This window comes from Hirundo rustica, chromosome 6, assembly GCF_015227805.2.
Source record: "Hirundo rustica isolate bHirRus1 chromosome 6, bHirRus1.pri.v3, whole genome shotgun sequence".
NCBI lineage: Eukaryota > Metazoa > Chordata > Aves > Passeriformes > Hirundinidae > Hirundo > Hirundo rustica.
The window spans coordinates 53,835,290-53,852,900 of NC_053455.1; the positions used below are offsets into that span (position 1 = coordinate 53,835,290).

Genomic DNA, 17,611 nt, shown 5'->3' on the forward strand with positions numbered 1-17,611 from the left:
CAGGGCACCATTTCCATGTAAGGTATTAAAAGACTGAACACAGACAGCCAGCAATATTGGAATGCATCCATCTTTCTCCAGCTTTTATATTAACAGAAGCCATTCTTTAGAAAAGATTTATCAATATATCAAATTATACAATTAAACAGATACAAAAGTCACATAGAGATCTGAGGATTGCTCAGTTTGGAATTAATAGATGCAGTTTCTTAAGCCTTGCAATATATGACTTTTTTTTTTTTTTTTTTTTGGAAAAATTATTAGCATGTGTCTGTGCAGACTTATTTTAAACCTTTGTTTAGCAATAAAATGCCCAATTTACTCACCCCTGCCCCCCAAAATCCCAAACAACCATGCAATTAAAGCTAACAAAGGTGAGGGATACAGAGCTTGTTTTACGTTTCATTATTTTGTCACTTGAAACCTGACGTGTCTCTAAAGCAACAGGAAACAATAACACATTGTAGTGGTTTCATATTCACCAAATTCTGGTCTTAGTACTCACTCTTTTTCTGTGGGAGAGACTAGGAGAAAAAGCAAAGCAGGCTCACCCTTAAAAATAAACAAAGAGGTTTATTAACACACACTAAAAGAATGGAAAAATAAAGTTGGGAAAAAACTAAAACAAAACAGAATGAAGCTCCAAAAACACTCTTCCCTCCCCTTACAAACTGTTCACTTTCCTACAAAACAACACAATGAGACAAAACTTGTAATTTTCAGTCAGTTTCACCATTTGAAAATAAGTCTTTCACCAATCTTTAGGAGAAGAATTTCTCTTAGAGTCATGCATCCCACTGACAACCTAGAACATTTCTCTTGTGGCTTTTAAACTGTCACAAAAACAATCACCCAGAGAAACCTGCCTTTGTGACCCCTCCCAGGAGCAGTTTCCCAAGCTGCTTATGGGTCATGGGTCTTACACTTTTGCATATTGGGGTGTCACCTTTTAAAGATGAATAACTCCAAAGGCAAGGGATTCATCATCTCAAGGAACAGAGATACCTTCTCACTTCTTCACTGGCACAGAGGACTTCTCTGTTCAAGCATCTTACAGGATTAATATCACTTAGTCCATTACAAACACCTTTGCTCAAATCCACACACAAATCTAAATAATCATCTCCCCAAATGCATATTTTTCCATGATTTAAAGGGATAATCTGCATATAAAGTTCATTTCCATGGCTCAATAAGGATGGAATGGCAAACTCCTCAACCCCCTTTCCCAATAGTCTTTTCACTCTCGCTCCACTGACTTAATGCTGCGTCTTCTTTATGTTCACTCTGTCCTTTTCTCTCTCAGAGAAGGGCCAAGCTCTGGAAGCTTCATTTTGCCAGGAAAGTGTTAAATCTGCCCAGAGTCTCTCTCCCTCTGTAGCTCATGGTGTTAGATGTTCAAGGCCACGCTGGTGAGGGAGGAAAAACTCACACAGAAACATCAGAGATCAGAGCACCCAGGCAGTCCAGAATCACAAAAAAACCAGGCAGGTGTCGGGTTCTCCTTTGCAGGAGTTAAAATTCCCCGGCATTCAGGTGGTTTTAGAGTCCTGGCCTTCTGCAAAGCTCTGTGCCAAACGCAGGAAAAGACGGAGTCTTCAAGGTTACATGCTTCGTTTATTAGTTCTTATCTTAAAATTTTCTCAGTGTCCAAAAGATGTTTGCCGCGGCTCGGACAACTGGTGACTCCTCCTGTCTCTGGGCTGTCCTTATCTTTTATACTAATTGCTACGTATTCTCTATTTACTATTTCTTACCAATGTCTATCACTATTACTAAAAAGGTCATCTTTACTCTGACCCAATCCTCACTAACTACTTTGTGCCAACGTCACTGCAGAAATGGAGGGAACAAGAAGGAAGAAGAAGGAGACAACGCCCCAAATTCTCCATCTTGCCCCATTCACTTCAATGCCAAAAATCCCAAACCCGCTGTTTTTTCACCCTGTGATATACTAAACTACTATTTTTCACACTCTTGTGGCCTGTAAACCCTCTTGCAGTGCAAGAAGCCTTTCCTATGGACTGAAATCAAAGCCAGTGTCTCTCTGAGCTCTGGGCTGGGGTCCCAGACCTCCCTGCCCAGGTCCCTGACCCTCCAGGGCAACCAAAGGAATGCCCTGGACTCCAACAGGCAGGATCATAAATGCCTTCTCAGCCCACCCCTCGGTGTAAATCGGGGCGGCCTCAGCCTAAATGGTGCCCATAGCTCTTATCAGGGGCCCGGCAGAGATCTCTCCCTGCTCCAGGGAAGTTTGGAGAAAGTAGCTGTTATAAAGCAGCAACCTCTCCTTCCCTCCCACCCGGGAGCCGATGGAATCCGGCCAGGCCTCAGGCCAGCTCCCCCCAAAAAGGGGGAAGCAGCAGGCCCAGCTCGATGTTACCTGTCTCTCTCTGGCCAAAGGAAAAAAGGAAAAGGGCTGACCTGCAGGAAATCAAGGGCTTTTATACGGTACTTCCCAAAGTCGTAGCCGACAGTTTTCGGTGGTCAAAACCAATGCCAATATTCCAACTAACCCTCTGATAGGTCCCTTTCTGAAGCAATTCCCAGGTCCTGACCTGGAAAATCATTCCACGTTCCTCTATGACTAAAAAACTAAATTGTACTAACCCATGACACACATCAAAACTTCAAATTATTTACAACCTTATTTTTAAGGGCAGTTTTACTGGTTTTCTTTATGGTTAGAACCAGCAATCAATTTTATCCTGAGGCCCACTTCTGAATCTCAGATATCTTTTGTTGAGTGTGCCATCTTAGACTCCCCAGACTAGGGACAATTTATCTGTAAAAGTGCATACTGCAACCTAGATTTTGCTCTGAAACCAGCTTCTCACCAGGATTTTAGAAGACAAAGAATCACAGAAACGCAATGTGCACTGTATATGCAATTTCCCTGTAATTCCAATGTTTACCTACCAACCATGGTCTCACCCTTTCCTTGTATCAATTCAACTCCAGCTTTGCTTTCTGACTTCTTTCAGTGTCATAAGACAAGTCATGGAAACGACTTATTTAAAAATCAAAACTTAAAATGTGTTTTTATTCCCAGTTCAAGTGTTATCTGTCATGCATATCAAATTTTCACATATTTCTCCATGTATGTTCAAGTCACAGTCCAGCCTACTTAAATTTAAAAAAAAAATAAACAAAACCCCGACTTATTTTACATTGAAAACTGAAGCATTTTCTCCTATGTTAATCTCAGTTCATAACTCCAGTAACATTTTACTAACAACCTTGCAAGTTGTCCTTTGAAGGACTTAAAGAAATTCAGTATCTCATTACTTGAGACACTTGATTCAAACAATATATGACTCAGAATGAGATACTTGATTAAAACAACTAAAAGATAATATCTGACTCAGAATAATATGCATATTTGAATTTATGTAGCTGACCTCTCAAAAGTGCAAAAGGTTCAAACTATTATAGATAATTTATTGCACTCTTTTTCTCCAGCAAATCACAAAACACTGGGTAGAAAAGGGAAGAAAAGGGAAGATTCAAAAGCAACCAGGAGACAAACTAATCAAAGATTTAAAGTTTCTCTTTTCAGATGCCCACACACATGCAGGTGTTTACGTTATGCCCTAGAGACTATAAACAGCCAATTAAAGCAGTCCATAACCTGTACTCAAAATGGAAAGTCATAAGAAAAACACGCAAACACAATGGGTGTGAGAGTGAATTTTTATTTTTCTGTTGATAAAACCCAAAGATCCTTCACAGCAGCAACAGATGCAGAAGTTACTTGCAGAAATGATACCTCTTCTTAATCTGTTTGTATACACAAGTACGAGAAGTGTGTAGGGACTGCATATTAACACAGTTCAGGCACTGCTCAGTAGTAAAAGAGATCAAGTTTCTTGGAGTATTTTAATCAACCCTTTCCTTATTATTAAAGGGTTCTCATAGTATCAAAGATGATTATTAATTAGTTGACTGTTATTGATTTTATTTGTTACTGCAATTTAAAAACATTTTATCAAATTCTACATGTACTATTTATATGCCCAGATACACCGCTCCATATTTCGTAGTAGTTGACAAACCATAACCAAATGCTACAAATCAGAGTGAAAATGCTACTGCATTTAGCAACTCTAGCTGCAGTAAATATTTCATTAGAGTAACAAAACATACCTCTTGTTCAATAATACAAGGGATTTACAGTTTGTAAAATGAACACTCCTATCTTGTATCCATACCTTTCTGTAATATATATATATATATTTATATATGGCTCTAAAACATATCTCTACTAATTAACAATTAAATTAAAACACATCCACAATTGGTCTAACTAGTGATTTTGGTCTCAATACTTTAAACATTAGTTGTTCCATAAAAATATACAATTCAACAACATAGTTGTATCAGTAACATGAGGCCTTTTGAGAGGCCTATGACATAAAACCAACCATGCAATTCAGTGCTCAATGTCATCTAACTGATAAATATTTATACTGCATTTTCAAATTACCAGTATCTCCCAAACTTCTCTTTGCAGGCTTAGCATGCTTACAAACATGCAGAAAGCAATTACATTTCTCACTTGCCCATAGCAGCTCCTTTTTTTTTTTTTTTTTTTTTTTTTCCAAATAGGTCAACTGACAAAGCACAAGCTTCAAGCTGTCATTTTTAGATTACTAACCTTTTCCTTTCTTTCACATATTGCTTCATATGAAATGAGACTAGGGATTAGCCACATAGCAAGAACTGCACTTTTCAGTTTAAGCCTCTAAAAATCAAATTAATAGTCAATTAGGATGTACTCAGAGCTGCCACACAAGTGAACTGATAACCAGTAGACAATGAAATTAATTCTTCAAAAAATGAAGCTTAAAAAAACCCAACCCAAACCCTAAACCACACAAGTACAGCATCAAACCTGGTAGATTCCAAAAGTTTCTCTGGCTAGAAATTTTCAAACTTCTACACAAAACTCATGCCACCATCAAGAACACCTGAGATAAGACAGTAATTGTTTACAGATGGAGATGTCCTTATTTAGCAAACATGATGCAGTACTTCTGTAGTACAAACAAGAATCCCCCAAGTCAGAAGCAGTCCGTAATAAAACCCCAGACAAGTTCACATGTCACAGCAACCTGGCATATAAAACTCAGAACGTTTTACTCTTAATAACAATCAGTAATTTAGGTACTAACAATTCCAGAACCAATACATTCAATATGTAAATAAGACTACAATAAAAGATACTAAATAGACAAGAATGGTATGACAATTAAGATGGATAATTATTTTACACAGCAGAAAGTCAGGGAAACATCTGGAATTCTTTTGCACTGCATTTATATATCCTCTGTTTCTCAATATAAAAATACATCTAGAGAGTCAATCCAGAACTGCATATAGCAATCATGTTCTACCTCATAACTGCTTTAAAATTAGTACAAAATAATGTACATTACAGGAATGATTGTTGCAAATTTGTAAATGTTGGCTATTACAACATCATTATATAAGAACACCAACTGTAAATTATTTACAGGAGATGTAATACAATTTCCAGAGTAGTGAATTATAATCTAGCAGAAGTGTAAAAACAATGTACTTACCAAAAACATTACAAAATCTGGTATCATTATAAGCTACACAGTAGATTGTGATTACGTTTTGTAGTTGACATATAACATATTCTTAAGAAAAGTGCCAAAATACTGCTACATAAGAATCTTTTTTTAAAATCAGTTAGCAAAATCCCTGGCATATTCTATGTTAATGTCAAAAGAAAACAGGAAAAAAAGGATGCTGACTGTACAACTATGTCTTATTAAATGCCTTTGAAAAATCTGTAAATTCACTTTCTTGCTTAAAAGTCTGACACAAGACTTATTAAAAAAAAATCAATAGAAATATCACCATATATGCTTTTCCAGGGCATTTTAGGCCATTCTAAACCTATACATTCCTCCTAAACTGTGAAACACAAGGAGACTGAAAACATTCTGAATCTGGCTGAACTGCTGAGGATTGTTGTCATCAGTGGCAAAATGTCCTGCCACATGCTAATGACTACCAGTGCACCCCAGGGCCCATACTGGGGTACATACTCTTGCATGTTTTTATTAACAACCCAGGGGATGGGACAGATCACACTCTCAGCAAACCACTCCAAGGGACCTCAGCAGGCCGGAGAAATGGGCAAACAAGAGTCTCACGAAGCTCAGCAAAGAAAAGTGCAAAGTCCTACACTGGGGGGAATAACCCCGTTTACCTGTACAGACTGGGGGACTGACCAGCTGCAAAGCATCCTTGCAGAGAACAATAGCAAGCCATGAGCCACCACGTGCCCTGCAGCAAAGAAGCCCAACAGTCTCCTGGTCTACACTGGAAAGACCATTTGCCAGCAAGCTGAGGGAGGCGATTCTTCCACTCTGCTCAGTCCTTGTGAGACACAGCTCAAGTGCTGCGTCCAGTTTTGGGCTCCCCAGTCCAATACAGAAATGGGCATACAAGAGTGAATCCATTTAAGGGCCACAAAGGTGATTAAGTGATTGCAGTATCTTATAGGCAAGGAGACATTGGGAGAACTGGGATTGTCTCTCTTGCCTGGAGAAGAGAAGGCTTGGGTGATCTTACCAACCTGTGTAAATGCCTCAAAGGGAGGAGTAAAGAAGAGCCTAACTCTTCCCAGTAAATCTAGTGACTGGACAAGAGGAAGTGGGCACAAGTGGAAATAACAGAAGCTCCAGTAAAACATAGGATTGGATCTTCATAGTGTAAGGGAGAGCAAAGCATTAGAACAGACTGTCTTGAGATACTCTGGGGTCTCCATCCCTAGAGAAGTTTAATACACCAGTTTGTCACGCTCCTGAGCGACCTGCTCTAGCTGGCCCTCCTCTGAGCTGCGAAATGGACTAGATCTAGTCTCTCCAACATCAATTGTTCCATGATTCTATGAAACGGAGAGGGTCTTATGACAGGCAATGGATCAACTGAGTCACAAAGAAACTATAAAATGTAAAAGGAATATATATTTTCTCTTTTAAGTTATTGCACGCTGTTAATTTTGCTGCCTTCGTTTTGCTGATCTCATTTTTTCAAATCTGGACTCCATTTCTTCAAGGACTTTTGGTGTGTATCGCACAACTAATTTAACCTTTCCTTGAGCTGCTTTCAGCAGTTCTACTGCTTTTTCATGGTGTTCACCTTCAACGCTCTGTGAAGTATAAAATAATTAGTATTAGTAAAGACACAAACTGAAAACTGATTTTTTCTTTTTTTTGGTACAATTCTATATAAACAATTATATTTATGCATTTACTTAGATGCACTCTATTTTCAAGACTATATAAGGACAATGTAATGCAATTTCAGGAGTCATGTTTCAACAAACCAAGTGATGATAAAAATGCTAATTAGTATTAGCAAAGGAATAATGCAAAAATCTTGTTCAGATTTATGCTGAACAATTACATTCTATGACAACCGTAGTCAATTATGAGATTACATTTAAAAATCAAAAGCTTCAGGAGGACATTTACTTAAAATTTAATACTATTTTTCTTCTTTTGCGTGCATTTTAAATTTAGCAGTCACCCTCAATTTGCTTAATATATTGCCACAGACAGCTGCAAGATAGTTGCCTTCTTGATGTTACCTTGCATCACAAGGCAAAACAGTGCACACTGAGTGCTTGCAATGGTGTGTTGCTCATCTTAGTGCTCCACACATCTCTCAGTAAACCAAAGACATTCAAACTCACTTCCACTAAACTGATTATCAATAGCCTAACCCACCTCAGGAAGATGAGAATTAAAATGCTTTCCTAAAACAACTCTTGGAATTTCTTAGAATTATATTATATTCGTCTAATTACAATTTTTAAGCAACGGTTTTCAAAAACTACATCCAATTATACATTCCTGGACAGCATATATTTTATCAGCAAAACTTATTTCTCCCAAACTTATTAAACACAATGACGGGACTTCTCCAAGCCTACCTCCCACTGGTGCTATTAGAAGCTAGAAGGCAGGTGATGTACCTGTTGATTGGAGGGTTTCCCCATTACTATAAAGTTACTTTCAGAAAGAAAAACAACAGTTAAAAAAACCCCCCAAATTATTTCTCTTCTATTAGACTTAGACAAGACATACATTTGAATGTTTTCATTTTTGTTATTCAAGTGGATGTGTAGGCTGTTCAGTTTAAAACTGGTAATAAAAGGTTTGTAGAGATCTGTTTAATTCTATCAAAATTTTAATTCTAAAATTCTGGAGTACACTCAAGATCTCCCAGCTGAAAAAAATAAACCCGTTTTTCAGTCATATTTCTTGCAGTCTTGGCAGCAGCATTTATTATTATTGAAGTATAAATTATAATCGTAAGAAAACGCCTGTCATGTATTATGATGGCAGGATTCCATCTGTAAATATCAGATGACAATGATTTTTCTGAGACTACATTAGCATTCATAACAGCAATTTATGCAATCACTGTTATTCTTACAATGGCTATATATATTTTTACACGTGCATGCACATATAGAGTCATTGTTAGCTGTACCAACTGCCTGATGGTCAGGTTCGGTTTTGGGTGCAGTGGTGGTTTTGTTGTCTTTAAGACAGTCTGTGGGTGAGGAAGGACTTATCTGAATAGAGTTTTGCACCAGTCCCTCACTGTTTCCTAATAACAGAAGGCTAAGGCAAGGACAGTTGCATCACTACAGCTAAGATTTCTCTTATGTCTCTTGAAAAGGACAGCTAGACTCCCAGGTGACAGTCAGGAGTATGTCAGAGATTTGTGCTAGCCAGGAGTTCCTAGAGTACAGATACCCAGTATCTATACTCAGTCACTATTCCTTTCAAGAGTCAAAACCGCCCAGATCTAGTTTGACCCTCAGTCTTAAAATAAAATTTGGTTTACAGATGTAATGATGAAAATATTAATTCTAAGCCTGCATAGAGCCTCTCTGTAAATAAAAGCAAGTGGGAGATATTTACATGCATATGACTGAAAGCTGCCTCAAGTCAAACCTGCCCATAACCTTTTCTTTCCAGCCTCCCTTTGTTTTACCTTTTCTACTGTTAATTCTTCAGAGGATACTTACTAAAAAAAATTGTTAATAAGAAGACACTTACTAAAAAAAAAAAAACAAACCAAAAAAAACCCAAAAAACCCACAACCCATCGGCATTTTAGACATATATTTCTTAAAATACAGTAAAAAAGCCTGCTTCTGAAGCTCAGTATAGTTAAGTGGAAGGAAAAAAAATACCATACAAGGTAACACACCTTGTAGTTCCATCTCATTACAGCATTCATCATGCAATAGCTTTTACAGCTTTCATCATGCAGTAGCATTTTTACTGGGAAAAATGAGAATCTGGTCAACCAAAAGCAACAAAGCATAATTTATTACCTACCTTAGAAGATGCAGAAAATGCTATTAGTAAAAATCTGCATCATGAAACTTTGATGAAAAAGGAAAGCAGTTTGTGTTTTACAAAATTCTTTGACTACAGCCCTTCAGAATCTGAAATACTGATATAGATAGTTCCTTTTTGAGACAGATAAACAAAGCATAATCCTAAAAGTCTCAATGCACACAACTCGACAGAAACCAAAGCAAATTTCTTTTTTGAGGACTAAAAGAAAGTATTTTGCCAAGATTAGAAGACACAACCACCTTGTGCCATGTGTGTTCTCTGTGCCCCCTCAAGTGGAAACAAGCCGTTACTGCTACATAAAGAAAAGAGAAAACCAGTTCCTACCACTCCGTTTACAGAAAGCAGTTGGTCTCCACGTTTCAGGCCTCCATGTCTGTCAGCTATACCTCCAGGGATAATTCGAGAGATGTAAATTGGAGAATTTTGCTCTTTGCCTCCCATAATGTTGAAACCAAGACCTTCTTCAGTTTTGGGTAGTTCAACCACTCTGGGATGAGAATGACCTTCACTAGCAGCAAATGCAGCTACTGTGGCCTGTGAGAAACAAGATTTTCTCATTTATAAGAAATTCAATACAGTCCCTTTAGCTAGACACAGTGTGCAGGGTGAAGATGTAATATATCTCAAACTACTTAAATGCTAAGACAAATGAGAGAATTAATTCCCTACATACCAACACTAGCATGAAAAATTTAGAACTCCAAGAATAAAACTGAAATGAAAGAAATTTAAAAACAAGTCTTGTTATACCTTTTAGTAACCTGTTAAGCTTATCCATTTTGTCAGACATCTAGATAATATTCTTCTGAATTTTATATAATCTTCTGCTTCTGAAGTAATAAACGACTGTATAAAAATTTCTGCAAGTTGATAGTTTGGGTTTTACCTTTGCTGTTGCATTAGCTCTAACTTCTGGGCTACTGCTGATATCCACAGTTTCGTATACATGTTCATACACCTTTAGAAACAAAACAGTTTCAGTATGAGTAAAGCAGGTATTTTTCTGCTTAGGCAATGCAGCAAAATATCAGGTGCAACTCAAAACTGTGTAAATTAAAAGTACAGACTTGTAATGTTACTCCCTGATACACAACAAGGACAGGCAATCTAACATTCTATGAAGAAACAAATCTCTCAGCATCTTTATGGCTCAGTCTCAACCTAAGTGTTCCCTCCTTCCCCAGTATTCAAACTTCACCAGGACTTTGGAAATGCTTATAGCTAGGTTTGCACACCTGACTCGAGGCATGATGACTATTTTCTCTTGCTTGATTCAAGCTGGAACTCTTCAATACAGATGCAAGCAAAAACACTTAAGGGAAGCCCTTTAAGGCTTTGCTGACAACCCATCCTTCCTCACAAACTCACAAATTTTCCTTCAACTTTGGCAACTAATTGAATATCTTAAGAAAAAATAGGATTGAATACACAGAGACATTAAGAATACTAATGCTAAGGAGGTGCTGCACTGAAGGCTAACCCACATCTCATCTCTTTGCCAACTATTTGTACTTGCTGAGTACAGTGTCCTCAACAGGATGAAAACATCAAAATGACACTGTGTCTGCAAACAGATTTTTTAAAAAATCATTCCAGCTGTTACCATCAGTATTAACATAAGCAACAGCAATAGCAAGACACATCCAATCATCTAAAGATCTCCAAAAGAATACCTGGAATGAAGATGAGGTGGCACAAGACTCCACCTAAAGATGGTGTAGATTTGGCTTAAAAATAACACGGGCAATTGGTACTTTGTCTATTCTTACATACCAAGTGGATAGCACCCTGTTAGCTGCCAGTAAGGACAGACTCTCAAAATAACCTATAAGAAGTGATTTGCTACTAAGCCATTATTTTATACACCTGTGGTATCCCAAATTATTTTATTTTGAAATTACTTAAAAATAAGGCTTGTTCTATTAAGCGCTGTAAATTAAATACAGCTTTATGAAGTTCAAAATCAGCTTATTGCAGGGGGCACAAAAAGGATAAAGAAAATCATACTTGTCTTAAATTGATGGTAACTGCTTACATCAAGCTAACTTACCTCTCTTACAGCATTGCAGAATTCACTTTGAAGGACCCTTTGCAATGCCTGTAGCTTTTGTGGTGGCACTTCTCCACTTCTCTGTAATTTTTCCAGCAATTCAATTGCTCTGCAGATGTCTAAAAAAAAAAAAAAAAAAAAAAAAAAGCACTAGTAATGAGGAATGCCTGAAGAATCTCAAGGTATCTTTGGGGGGGTGTTTTTTTTAAATTTTTTTTTTTTTAAGTTAATGGAGCAGTCTGTGTGTATGCACTTGCATACACTTTAGAACTAGACTTCAAGTTTTGTTTCCCATAAAACTATGTATTTACAAAAAGCTACAATAAAACATTGTACTTTCAGCCTGTTATAAATCAACCATAGCAACATATCTGTAACATATCTGGAGCTACCTGACATAGACCTATTGCCAACACAATCCAATTTTTCCTCAAAGGACTGAAATATTAGTATGTGTATTAAAGTATTGGTAGTGCATACTTCATAATACTCTATGGCATTTTGTAAACACCAGCTACAGTATTATCAAATACGCTCTCTAACATTCCTTTTATATTCAAAAATTAGCCCTCACCTGTACTTCCAAACTGGTACATTAGTGATTACTCTGAAACACAGAAGTTCCTGAACAGAACTAGAATAGACTCTTAGAAAAGCAGATAGAAAGGATTGCTTTCATTATCACAAAGACAAAAAAGCAGTGATTAATCTACTATATAAAATAATGCACAGATCATTTTAGAACAGGATGATGTCCCAAATGCATTACTTCCTTTTTTCTGTAATTAACCTTTAGGTACTCATTTTTCATGTGCATGCACATCTACTCAAAGGTAGAGAGGATGTGCAACAGTCATGAACTTCTAAAATATGAGTGTAAAAAGAGAGAACTCAGGATGAAAAGGTAGTGGGGTGCACATTCTGAAATTAGGGTGAAGTGGACGGGCAAGACACAGCCCATGGCAATGTTCTGTCCACTCCCATGAATTATCAGACACATTTTACAAACTACTAGATCGAGACCAGGTTGTGCGGTTGATTAAACAATGCGTACCTTAACCACACAGACTGGTCATCCATGCCTGGAAACAAATCCTTTGTGGGAAGTACTACAGTCATAAGACTCAAATTATTTATGATGATAGTTAATGTTTCCATGTGCCATGAGAACTTAGTGTTTCCTGGCAAGCATTTCCAAGCTTTACAAGCATCCGTTACCTAAAGCAAAGCAGTATCAAAATCTAAATTATCTACTAATAATCCCATGTTCTACAGAGAACACATTTTACACAGGCATGCATATTTGCATAATTGCAAAATGAAAAACCCCTACACTTTTACAGCTTATTTCCTAATACATATTTTGTATTTCATTTAAAATCAAAAATAGTTGGTGAAATTAAAGACATTCTAGCTGATGCAAAATCACCAACATTCTCAGTAACCCCTGTGTTCAGCAACAGCAGTACTGATTCATATAGTACTTAATTCATGAAGCAGCCCACTGATCAACTTGAAGTAGTATGATCAAATGGCAATAGCAGCATTTCCAATCTGACAACACTCCACATATTAATGAGAAATGTCTAGCAAATCTATAAATTACAGCACCGCTATCGCGTAAATACTTGCAGATGTTTTCAGACGAATTATTATCACAGGCATATAAAAACTACAGTTCCATGTAGCCATTCTTGAGCCTATGGTCTATGAACCATATTAAGATGTAAGGTATACAAACTTGTTATCAGATTAGGATTCTGCAAGGAATATTAAATGGTGACAACAATATACTGATACAAGGAGTAGCTGTAGAAATGAAGACAACAGAATTCCATGTGATAGTTTTTCTTTATTTCACCTTCATGTTTTGTCATTAAATTAGATATGCTTCCTACCTGTATCTCTTAACAGACAAAACATTTAATGACACAGCACTTTTTACCCAAAGGTAAAATCGGTTTGTTTGGGAACCAGTGGTGTCTTTCATTAACTACAGACGAAGAACACAGAATCAGCTTTTCAAGAAATGATTAGGATACACGGAACTGGATTCATTTTAGATGAAACCAAAGCAGAGGAGAAATTTTAATTATAAAATGTTTTCAGATCAAAGGACCAAACTATTGCTATAAAGTAAAAAGCCAGAGAGGTCAGACACAGCATGAAAGTTAGATCCTCAGTACTCAATAAAACTTTTATCACACCACACTTCTGACTCAGGTAGACAGAGAAAACAGATCCCATCAGCAGGACACTTCGCTCCCAGTTGTTGTTTTGTTGTATGTTACTGAGAGGAACCCGTTATACCACTGTGGATGTGCAATGGAACACAACTTTCTTCTACTTGTGGTAGAAGTAAAGTTCTACTTGTGACGTGCACTGCACAACACAAGTCAAAAGCTGAGTATTCAATCTCTCCCAGGAATATTGCTTTAGGAAAAAGAGTTTTGCTAGGAATAAGGGGCAAAACACACCTCCTTTCATTTTTCTAGAAAAGCTTGTTGACCACTGTGTCAAATCGCACAAATTACTGTACAAATTACTGATGTAATTTGCTTTCTCCTGAATCACTAGTTGGAATACGATTAGCTGAAAGCTGTCTTCCTCACAATATAAACACTATAGCTTAGTGAACTGTTCAGCACCAGAGACCAAAATCAATAGTACAGAAGTGTTCCAGTGATGGATTTCAACAAGATGTAACTCCAGAGGTGGACAATTAAAAATCCCAAACCATAAAACTAACTGTAAAAAAGAGTCCATAGGTGAGAAATTAAGCTATGATTTGTGTTAGATAAAAATATGTATAATGATGCAAGCAAAGCAAAACTGCCATGGAAAAGACCCAGAGGTCAGCGAAGGGTGAAGAACAAAGACTCTGACCCCCCCCAGTGACCACCAGAAACCATGAAGAATGGAAACTAGACATCACAACGAGGAATGGAAACTAAAACCCCCTAACAGGGAATAGAAGCTGGGAGGGGATTGCTAACATGAACATTTATAAATACCTGCAAAATCAACAGTTGCGTAGAGCGGTGACTCCCCATGCACCCAGTGCTGTTTTCCCCCCTTTTTGCCGAACACAAAATTAATAAATTGCTTAATTTGAAAATGGAATAAAGGAGTATGTCTCCTCATTTATAACACATACATAAAGGAAAAATTACTCTTTTCACCTTTTCTTCCTTTTTATACCTTATTGCCTGTACTCCACAAATCATTTTTTTGTGATAATGGATACTAGATTGAAATCCTGAAAAAAAGAAAGATTTAAACTAAAAGGGAAAAGCCAGCAAGATGCTACCACTCCAAGCATGTGTGACCAAAACACAAAAATGGAAAAAATGCAGCATCCTCCTAGATACTCCTGATTAACCACCTCCACTGATTGTGTTGAAGTATTCTAGATTCGTAAGCTGCATGTAGAGTTAGCACGTCACCACTAAACTGTAAGAATAACTGAAATGTTAACTGTTGTTTCATTCCTGCCCTCTGGTGAATTTGGGTGGTGGTGCTTGCAATGCAGCTTGGAGGAGAAAAGACACAAGAATTTCCAATTGCCCTGTGGTAAGCATAAGGTAACGATTTGAAATCGGCTCATTTTCTACACTATTCTCTCTTTTCTTATGCTATATGCCAACAACATTAGTGACATTCACTTTCAAGCTAATTATGACTTATCATAAGGTTTTGTGCAGTCAACCCCACACAATGAACAGTTACTTATTTCTGTAAATAAGGCTCTTGCTTTTGCAGATCCATTATAAGGGGCTCTCTTTTTCTTCTTTTCTTAAAAAGACCAATATGCCTGGAGACCAAATAGCTCCTTTGTTTCATTCATCCCTAAGTAACTCTGCAGATTTGTTTGTTTTCATGGACAGAGCATAGTGGCAGGGTAATGAGGTGAAGGATAGGATCTGAGTCTTAAGTCTGCAGACCTTCCAAGTGCAACTAATCTATTGCTGAAGCAGCTGCCCTAATTAACAAGCTTTGGGATAGAGAGTATATTAGCTGTGGCGTGTGAAGCCAAGACCTTACATAACTCACTATTTACAGGCCAACTCACACATTACAAGTGGTTCCCTTGTGGAATGGGAAGCAGGGCTAGCAAAAAAATAACTGACTTCTTCAGTAGGTAACATGACAGTCCCAGAAAAATAAAGTGAGTATGTACAGTGTGTTATACAGCCACAAAAATACATCTAGCACCCTGAACAAAAGTGGTGGTCCTAGTGGGAATGGTAGTGGGAAAAGTCAGATCATTCAATCACCTATACTTCACCTACTTGTTTTTCTTTTCAGAAACATTATTTCTAATTACCAGTAATCATTTTCCATGCAAATTTCATTTTCCAATCCCTACTGTCCTAAATACATACCAGTAAACCAATCATCTATATTGTTATATAAGCATCTGTGGACCTTACACAATACCAGGTAATCACATGGAAGAAAATTTGTAACTGTTTCTTAAAAGCTGTAGATAAATGTCACAAACCGACTACACAAAAATAACCAACTAAGTTTTATACTTCATCTGTTTTGCTCTTAATTTCAGTTACACACTGCATGTATTAACAATATAAATTAAGACCACATACTGGGAAAATCGGGTGAAAACATAAACATGAGAGGGTAATGGAGGACAATCATGAACAAGTGTAAAGGGACCCCTTCATGTGTCGTCTATAAAAGAAGTAAATTATTATTCTTAACACGCAACTAACGGCCTGAACTTAGAATTCCAAGAATTCTGCTATGTTCAAGATGACGTTTCTCCAGAAGAGAAACAGAAACCAAGAGATGGCAGGCCGAGTAAGAGCTGGCTGAAGCGCTAACAGCAGCGAAGGCAGAACAGACACAGCGACACACGACCTTAGGCGAGTGCACCTATGGAAACTCAGCCGCAAACTGAAACGCCAGGAAAACCTCCGGGAGCTGCATAAAGCAAAGCCGAAGAGGTCGGTCCCACCGACACCCTTAAAAGAGCCAGAAGCGACGGAAACCAGTTCAAATCACATCAGCTGTTCAAATCAACTGCGGCTGCGCCCGGCGGAGAGGAGTGGCTCAGCTCCTTCGCCAGGCCGGGCGGGCGGCACGGCTACTGCTGCCGCCGCCCCGCGGCCTCGGGCCGGGCCGGGGAACGGGGGTGGCCGGCCGGGGGCTCGGAACAGACTGCGTGACGGGGGCCGGGCCAGACCGGGCCGGGTCAGGGGCTCCACTACCACCACCACCGCCCGCCCGCAGCACAGTGCAGCAGCAGCGCCCGCCCGGGCCACGGCCGTGCTCACCTCGTTCCAACCGCACCGGCTCTCCCAGCGCCGCCATCTCCTCCTGCCCGGCCCGGCGGAAGTGACGCGCGCTGCCGGAAGAGGGCGGGGCCAGGCGGTGGCGGAACCGGAACCGGAACCGGTACCGCACCTCGTGAGTGGCGTGCGGGCGGCTGCTGCTGCTGCTGCTGCTGCTCAGCCTGGGTGGGCACAGCCGGACTGAGTGCAGGCCGGCAGCTGCCTGACTATCCGCCAGTGTACCGGGATGTTACTCCTCTGGACTGTGTGATGCTCATATCCTGGTGGGAATTGCACTAGAAAATGTCTTCGGATTTCCCACCATCATTTAGCGTGGCTGAGGACTGTTTAGACGCTAAAAACACCACACCGCGAGGGCAGATCTTTCTGTGCAATCGGAGTACCCCTGGAGATGGCATATATACATATGTTAAATATGTGAATAATGTTAAATATACATACATATGCATATTCGTATAGAGAGAAATGTTGTCTACCTAGACTTAACAAGGTTTTTGACGCTCTGCGGAAAGCCTAGTGGAGACAGAAGAGTGCTGCAATTTCCTTCAAATAAAGGAAGAGAGACCCATATAGCGCCCTAAGTATAGGCCTTAGGTCTCTCTCCATTTATTCGAGTAAAGTTACAGGACTCCTCTGTGTCCTTTGTGGATTCTGGCTTTTCACAGCATGATTTTCTGCACAACACTGTCTCCCATGACATCCTCGTAGGTAAGCTCAGGAAATATGGGTTAGAGGAATGTACAGTGAGGCAGATGAAGACCTGGCTGAAGGGCAGAGCTCAGTGGGTTACAATCGGTGGAGTAGAATCCAGTTGGAGGCCTGTGC

General features: G+C 38.8%; 1 protein-coding gene across 1 annotated transcript; it reads right to left on the reverse strand.

The window, feature by feature from the left end:
• Nucleotides 1-3,678: 3,678 nt before the first annotated feature.
• LIN7C (lin-7 homolog C, crumbs cell polarity complex component) lies at nt 3,679-16,828 on the reverse strand. The gene is made up of 5 exons (XM_040068026.1): nt 16,769-16,828; nt 11,472-11,590; nt 10,308-10,379; nt 9,746-9,955; nt 3,679-7,189 (listed from the first exon to the last, which is right to left on the reverse strand). The coding sequence occupies exons 1-5, from the start codon at nt 16,803-16,805 to the stop codon at nt 7,034-7,036; spliced, it is 594 nt and encodes a 197-aa protein (XP_039923960.1). The 5' UTR covers nt 16,806-16,828; the 3' UTR covers nt 3,679-7,033.
• Nucleotides 16,829-17,611: the final 783 nt, after the last annotated feature.

Bases quoted from the DNA above. Each gene is read 5' to 3' on its own strand.
- LIN7C (XM_040068026.1), bottom strand. From the start codon at position 16,805: ATGGCGGCGCTGGGAGAGCCGGTGCGGTTGGAACGAG. The intron at 11,591-16,768 runs GTGAGCACGGCC...TTTTTTTTTTAG, and splicing joins GCCGGTGCGGTTGGAACGAG to ACATCTGCAGAGCAATTGAA. The intron at 10,380-11,471 runs GTAAGTTAGCTT...TTGTTTCTAAAG, and splicing joins TCTGCAATGCTGTAAGAGAG to GTGTATGAACATGTATACGA.